At 39.8% G+C, this 8,355-nt stretch overlaps 1 protein-coding gene across 10 annotated transcripts in view; it reads right to left on the bottom strand.

The window, feature by feature from the left end:
• LOC116698693 (supervillin) overlaps positions 1-8,355 on the bottom strand; it is a 69,410-nt gene that overhangs the window by 21,690 nt on the left and 39,365 nt on the right. For 8 of the 10 annotated variants that reach the window (XM_032530774.1, XM_032530769.1, XM_032530766.1 and 5 more), the window contains 5 exons: positions 7,010-7,520; positions 4,644-4,776; positions 3,415-3,471; positions 1,288-1,365; positions 576-723 (listed from right to left, as the gene is read on the bottom strand). In XM_032530774.1, the coding sequence (XP_032386665.1) occupies positions 576-723; positions 1,288-1,365; positions 3,415-3,471; positions 4,644-4,776; positions 7,010-7,520 (927 nt within the window). The remainder of the gene's footprint in view (positions 1-575; positions 724-1,287; positions 1,366-3,414; positions 3,472-4,643; positions 4,777-7,009; positions 7,521-8,355) is intronic. The other 2 variants (XM_032530771.1, XM_032530773.1) reach the window with 2 other exon arrangements.

The raw sequence follows: 8,355 nt of genomic DNA, 5'->3' as shown, positions 1-8,355 counted from the left end.
GGTTGCTGTAAAGTGTTATATAAATACATTTAGATTGATTTTGATTGATAGATTGATTGGAATTGTCTTGCTATCTTGTGTGCCACGCTTGTGCTTAACGTTTAGCCTACTGTTCTGATTGATTATTAGCCTAAACAATAAATTAGGTAATCTGGCTTTCATAACTCAGTGCCTAGCCTCTTACTGACATCACCGCACGTCACTGGTTAAACCAAATGTTACACCAACTAAATATTGCATATGAGATTAATCACGGTCTTCCCGATTAGCTAATACCATTCTTTTAATCTTGTTTTTGATTTGAAAACAATCGTTCAGCCCTAACACGCATTTTATTCTTAGGTTTTGACTCCCACTTCTGCGTGTGTACAGACGGACTTCCACAAATGATCATACTGGGCATTCACATCTAATACCAGTAAACAAACCTCGTCTAAAGTATGTGAGTTAGTGATAGGGAAGGTGTATCTTGCAGGCCCTTTTACTCTAATCAAATAAGTGTATTTGTGCATAAAAAGCTCAGTGGCTTTTTTCAAAGTTTGAAAAAAGGATAAGTGGTTTGTTTGTGCACGGACCTTTCTTGACCATACGTGCAGCCACAGTGTACTGGGTGGAGTCATTGGCCGCTCCTTTTCCCTTCGTCTTCCAGGCCTCCTCATGCACAGAAATCATCTGTTTTCTCTCCTCAATGGATATCTGGGCCTCGCTCTCCTCTCCCACCTTCTGCACAGACAAAAGGAAATCAGAAAAACTATCAGGTTATTAGAGATTTTTTAAAGTGTCATGTCTTGCATGCAAAGCAATAAACTCTGCATAATCAGAGTGGCGGTCAGCAATACACTCAAGGTGTTTTCAGTCATGTTGGAGTTATTTACTTTACACGTTTTAAAAGCTGAATTATAACAGAAAACGAGATTGTGGAACCAAACCTAAAAGGCTTCAGACACCACTGGATCTACCATCCAACTACATCACTTTCTCACACAGCTTCACTTTAACTTCATGGGATTTCACGCTTCCCTCATGAGCAATTTTTCATGTAGTCACAGTATCAAACCAAGCAGATAGGAAATAATTTGATGCACTCAAGGGTGCTAGGTGCATGTCTTTTCTAGCCTATTTAATCTACTTTATTCCACCGTAGGATTGATGGCTAAACTCAGTCCAAGCCATGTTAAACTCAATAGCACCCAAAGCGACACCTTACACCAGTAGCTGCAAACCAAGCAGAAATATAAGACTCCAGTACATGCAGAACATTTGAGCGTGCCTTGTGCATGTCCTTACCTGACTATGATGGTCAATATACTGACACTTTTGGCCAAGGGAGATAGTAGGAGAAAAGGTGGAAGAGAAGACAGGTTCCTGAGGATGTAGAGGTGGATGGAAAAGTGAAAGAAAGGAAAGCAAAAAGGAGAAGCTGTGAGCATGCAGATGAAAAGAAGATAAGGGAGGGATGCAAAGGAGAGAGGCCAGAAACTGGGAATGCAACATGACTGTGGTTAACAGGGAACTTTGTTATTTTTCAGCCTGGACCCTTTTTTCCCCATGTTTTTGTGTCTAAGTAAATAACGGGACAACAATTTTTGAAATTGCTACATTATTGAGCGAGAGCGCTGCAGCCTGGCAGTTATGGAAGATGCTGCAATGTGATCCTACGGGGCAATAACTATATGCACTGTCATGCCAATGTCTATACAGTAAAAGTGCTTGTTTTTGCCACTGACAGGCTCAGCTTGTTGTTATAAGTGTCTGACATTTACAGAATGAACCCTTCACAGAAATAGGAAGTTCTTCTTTAACCTTTCGCTTGATCTGTTTGTGACAATGTCTCGATCACAGAGAAGTCTTGTTCTGAGACAGTGATAACTTGACTTATCCACATCAAAATCATCAAAATGTCCGCTATAAAATTGAAAACCCTTTTGATAACACTAAGCTACGCACACACTCTTCACAGCACTCCCCTCTCCAAATCTCACGTTGCTGTCTTACGGCAAGAATTCAGAACAAGTGTTCTCTGTGAGCAAGATTTAGTTAGACACAATAACAAATAGACTGGATGAAGCAAAAGGTAAAGAATACATTTTCAATAGGGTCCTTTCCGTATGTTGTCAGTACTTACACCCATACTGTACACATGACACTTAACACATAAAAGCATGGGAAAACAGGGTCCAGGTTGAAAAATATCAAAGTTCTCCTACTACTACTTGCTTTTTGTCAACATCAAAACCAAATTATTTCTATACAAAATAAAAAAATCTTTGTAAGTTAGTTAGTTGTTGTTCTTTGTTGTTTTTTATATACTTTTAATATATATATTTTTTAGCTACGTGTACAGTCTGTACACAGTAGTTTGCTTGTTAGATCTTTGTTGAGTTTTTTTTCCCTTGTTTTTAGCTCTATGTCTATTTCTGTTGTCAAATCCCTGTCTGCTATGTCTAAACATACTTGGCGAATAAATCTGATTATGATAAACATGTTTTTGAAACATATGGACAATGTTAATTATAATTTGATGTCTAAGAAATCACATATGCCTTGTAAAAGTAAAATTGATTGCTTATGAATTAAATTGCTATGCTTCACCAAATAAAATAAATGCACTTAAAACAAAAAAACAATGTACATTTTGACTGTTAGTAACAAAGCATCAAACTAGCCATTTTTCTCTTCGGGTACTTTGTAAGTTGAGAGAAGAACAGCTTGTCTCAGGCACAGAAAGTCACATATTGAATTACCGATGCAGTGAAAACGATAGATGGTCTTAAAAGGAAATATATCTATGTAATTTATACATATAATCTATTGCAGTGGTTCACTCATTTAAACAATGCAAAGTCAACTGGCAAACCCTCATAAAAGTATTTTTTTGCCCTCTCAGATTCTTTCATTTGAATAGTCTTTAGATGCCTTTAAAAGTTAAATCAATCCTGTATTTTGCAGGGGTGGGGAAAACAATAAATGTCCTGAAACAATTAACATAATAGTACAAAACATAAATGTATGTTTTTTTCCTAACTTTCCCTCAGATTTATCTTGTGATCCAGAGACACACTGCTCCACCCTTCCTTTTAAAAAAAGCAAATTTATTTTTATTTATTTATTTAGCTTGAAGACATTTTGTTGTCAAGCCAAAAAAAGCAATGACAAAGCAGCATCAATGTGCTTATATTCTTTTTGACACAATCAGAAGAAGAAAAAGCTTTCAGTCTCAGCAACCTTTCAACCACCACCCCAACATTTCAGTTGCACTACAGGGTGCAAGTAAACAAGAACAGCCATTAGAACCACAGATTCAGGAGCAGCAATCACACAAAGTCCACACAAAGCTGTGATTGGAAATAACGGGGCCAACACAGGAAGCTGATTGATTTAGGGTTGGTGTGCAGCCCACACCGGCTCGCTTACCCACAGCTGTTCAGACACAGACACAGCCGAGTAGTCTTGAACGACCACCCCTTCCTCCTGAGGGGTTAAACACAGGGGAAGTTCTCGGTCAGAGGGAGAGAAAGGGGGGAGAGAGGGAGAGGGACGGGGACGGGGGGGGCTGGAAGATCACCATCCAGGGTTTAAGCAGGCAGTGTCTCCCAACAGAATACTAATGTGAGGTAAATGAACTACAGAAGAAGTGTAAATCCTGGTTCTTTGAGCTTTTACATAGTTCTAGCTGCTGTGAAACCGATAGAGATGCATATATATAAATGAAGGGGATTCTTGAATCATTTCCTTTTGTCAAATAAGCTTTGAAAGCCATTTTTGAAATTTAGTCTGGAGCTTACCCAAATCTAATATTGTAACCCCACTCCCCCCCCCCCCCCCCCCACCACGCTAAGTCTACAGCAGCAGACGGCCCCATATGCTTCCTGATCAAGGGGAATAAAGATCACTTAGCTAAAAGAGCGGGGACAGGAGCTGACATGGTAACCAGGAAGGATGTGGGATGAAATGTGGCACTTGTGTTTATTCTGGCTATTTTTTGGTAAAGTTGTTTGACCGTTGGTGACCATAATAACAATCAATGTAACTTTTTTGTAAGATTTATGCATTTTTTTTAAATCCAGGGCCCCAAAAATATCAACATAAGTTCCCACTAAGATAACAACAACGTAGCTCAATAGTAGACAAAATAAATGAAACATTTTAATAAATGTGATGTAATAAGGCTTGTAACAATTATTACATAGTTGTCTAATTGTCAATTTATTTTACGTAATTGACGTTTCTTCGTTTAACCGCAATTACTTGCTATCATTAGCTAGTGTCTGTTGGTGGTAACTGTTGATTTTGTTTAGATGTGCCAAATTGTAATGATATAATTGGTTGGACTGTTGAGCTAAAGCTGTGCTAGCTGTTGGCACTTTACCCTAAACACGTTCATAGCAACAAAAATGACCAAGGGGGAGAATACAGATAGAAAACACATTTTATGATAATAAAGAGGCGTTTACTTCATAGGGTGTGTGTTTGTGTTACATCATCTCGGTCACGTGACAGTGATAGATAACCAAAAGATGTATCCTGGAATTCATTCAAAACATGTTTAAAAAAGTGATACATAAATAAATGAGGAATTGTACAGCAACATTCGGAATTGGTACAGCTCTAGATATAATCTGATTAGTGCTGATGAGACTGACCTTGTTGTCGCAGGTCTGCTCTGACTCCCATAGCTGAGCCTGCGTCTCCGTGGATACCACCTGGACCACTTCCTGTTTCTTGTTGATCCTGTTCCTCCAGTCCTCCTCACCACTCTTCTTCAGCAGTGCCACTCTGATATAAAACAAGTAAATTTTAATATGAGCAGATACACAATACTGTATATGGGGCTAAATTTGGGTAAAATGTGTATACAATAATTGATAAGACATCTAAGATATTTCCATTTCATGGAACAGTGCAGGGCTGCATGATATGAGGAAAATAATCGATATGCGTTAATGTTGATTATTGTGATAACAATATTACTTGCCATAACTAAACAGATATTAAAATGTACTCAGTTCTATTAAACTGCCTTTAAAGTTATTGAGCACTTGTCAATTAAATACACTGGTGTGTTCAAAGCTGAAATTTAGTTACAATTGAAAAAAAATTCTGGTTGTTTAGCTTATCAAACGTTTTTAGGAGAATAACAAAAGGAACAAGCCAAGTCAGGACAGACAGTAATGTACTCAACGCTGAATTTAAACCCTGTGTCAGACTAGCTGGTGTAATGGGGTTGAACGCTTTTGAATTGCCCGCTAACATTACCATGGTATTTTATTTTAGAGACAGTTGTTCTAATCAACCTATAATAATAATAATAATAATAATAATAATAATAATAATAATAATAATAATAATAATTTTACCGTGAAAATCAAGGTCAGAGATTTCTGCTTTGCAGCTAGAAAATATGACTTTTAAAACAAAACAAAAGAAACCTCCAAAGTACTGATAGTGGGTGGCTGAAGGGTTAAATAAAGTATGTCATCATGTGTGCTGCTTGAATGTGGACAAGGCAGAAAGGAGGGCATTGGGAGGACCCGGCTAAATCTCAGAGGATTTCTCCTCCAGTCCACACAGCTCTCTGCTGGCTGGGATAAGAAACACGATGTTGCTAAAAAGGGATCTCTCTCACCTACAAGAGTAGTAGGTGGAACTCGCCTATAACATGCAAGGACGGGCAGACGAGTTCTGCCTGATTCTGTCAAACGCTAAAGATTTATGAAGCTCTGGCTCAGCGTGGGATCTTTGCGGAGATCTCAGTTTGCACCTTGTAAAGAACTAAGCTCTGACTGGATCCTGGATTTGTGAATGGAATCAAGGTTAATTTGTGTCAGCAGCTTTGCTAGGAATTCGGTTTAATGGAGAATTTTACCCCTCATGCCTTTATTTGGGTTTGGCTTTAATTTTTGGAGACCCTGCTCTTATTTGAGAAATTGCAACGGATAGTTATGAGTTGTTGCCATTACCACTGATCAAACAATCTAACCAAAATGCAGTCAGCCTCAGCGACCAGGCCCCAGACCCCCACTGACACTGACTCTTAAGCTTTTGTCTTCATCTCTCCCTCTCCCTCTCTTTATCTCTCTTTCTCTTCCTCTCTCTCTCTATTTATACTCCCAACCCACACACTGAATAAGGCAGAGACTTGCTACAAGTTAGAAAATGACAAAAAGAAGGAGAGACAAAGAGAACATAGCAAAAGACAGAATGGACGAGCATAACCAAAAACAAACTCAAGCAGAAACAGAAGTTTGGAGTAAATATTGTATACCGTAATTAGCTTTTACTAACCTTTAAAGTTACATCAATATTATTCTGTTTTATTTATACAAATCATCACTTTCTATTGGCAAGGCAGAAAATGTTCCTAAATCTTGTACACAGCCCAGGGTTTGGGATAGTGCACTCCAGAGAAGCATTACATTGTCCAAATTTGGTCAATCACCCAGTACGATCTCATAACAAAACAAAATGTGCCCTGTGTCAGAAAATAGTGTGCTGAAAGGATATTGAATCAGTGTTCTTGGCAGCCAGTTTCAGATCTCAGCCAGTTTGCCTCACAACCTTAAAGGTGCTCTAAGCGATGTCACGCGTGTTTTAGGCAACAACATTTGTTGTCACATACAGCAAACAACTCCTCACTATCCGCGAGCTGCCTGTCCCCAGAACACAATGTAAAAAACATGGTCTCTGGAGACAGCCCAGGGTCTACAAACGACAACAAAAACAAACTGTGCCCACCTGCACCACGAAGCATAACAAACAGAGTTTCAGCTTTCCAGCCAATGACCGACAAGAAGGATTTGGGGTGGGGGGGGGGACTATTGTGTGGAAGCACAGAAGGGAGGGGGAGGGGACGGGATGAGGAGGAGGGAGGGGCAAGCTAGTCTTGTTTTGTTGGAAAATACTTTGAACTTCAACAAGAAGTAACGTCAACCAACATTGCTTAGAGCACCGTTAATAGTGAGTTTAACCTGACTAGTAATGTATTGTACTGTATTTCATTGCCACTCACCTCTCCTTGATGGACATCTGCTTGGCGGACATGTCGTCAGACAGCGGTTCTCCAGAGTCTATGGGGGACAGCAGATCTCCAGATAGGACACTTTGTCTGTTTAAGTCCTCGCTGTGGTCCAGGGGCAAGGACTGGGACTTTACAAGCACCTGGGGGAAGGACTGGGGTTTGGGTGGTGTCTGCGGAGGCACTTGGGGTTTGGGCTGAGGCTGAGGGGCTGTCTGCTGGTAAGGTTTAGGGAGAGGTTGCACAAATCCCTGAGGTTGGGGCTGGGTTTGTGGGGATTCAATGAAAGGTTTGGGGTACGTTGGCAAGGGCTGGGAGGGTGGCTGGGCTTTGATGTCGGCCAAAGGTTTGGGGGGTGTTGGAGGAGGCTGCTGTGTGAAGGGTTTAGGAAGAGTTTGAGGAGGCTGGGTGTTGGTTTGCTGCTGTCTGCTTGAAACGTGAGACACTGTCCTGGATGACACTTTAGCTACCAGAGGCCTCAGTGGCGCAGGATGATCTGGCAAGTCTGAAAGAAAAGTACACAGTATGGAATCATGTAGTTACAATGTCTGAACTTTTAAAGGTCAAAATGACTCACGTGCTTTGAGTAAAGCAAACAGTAATTATATTTTTTTATCATATTGTATTGTATTGCAACATAACTAAATATAACCAAAGCTGTTTTAGTTTTAGTTTGACTTTTGGGCAGAATGGGTGCAATACTGGGAGTCTGTTAAGGCCAATCTTAAACATGGAAGTTATCCCACCCAAAAAGGTATTGCAAAACAAATAGGAGAGTCAAAGAATGTCAATCCAAACCAGTTTGTACACAGCCACAAAGTTTTGAAGAAGATCAGCTAAAGTAAAAAGCCCTATGAGTTTTGGGTAACGGACCATGAAAGTCTACTTGCAGCAGGTTGAATATCACTCAAGATAAATTACATCACAGGAATACATTTGTCACTCAGTTTTTTAGTAAGTTAGCACATGCACGGACGTTCCAAAATTTGAAATTTTGTTTATTAATTATCATAAGATCAAGATAGTGGAGGGAATTAAGAGGAAATGAAGGAGAGAACGATTTCGTGGGTCATGGTCAGTGTCTCAACCTCTAAGCTCAAAATTTGAGAGTGGGATGCAGTAGAAGTTTTTTTTACTATACATCCATTTCTTCCTTATTGTTTGATTACCATAAATAACCCTGTGTGACCCCTCCCTAAAACACATGCATGCACAAACTTTGTAGGCAAAATAATTTGGGCTGTAACGATATGGAAAATAAAACCAAAATGACGACACTCAGCTCCACAAACCTGTGTTGTGGAGTGAGAAGGCAGAATCGCGACACACCCCTTCCAACT

Source organism: Etheostoma spectabile, chromosome 12, assembly GCF_008692095.1.
Source record: "Etheostoma spectabile isolate EspeVRDwgs_2016 chromosome 12, UIUC_Espe_1.0, whole genome shotgun sequence".
NCBI lineage: Eukaryota > Metazoa > Chordata > Actinopteri > Perciformes > Percidae > Etheostoma > Etheostoma spectabile.
Note: the sequence above shows the minus strand (reverse complement) of the source record. Positions and strands in the feature narration are given on the sequence as shown.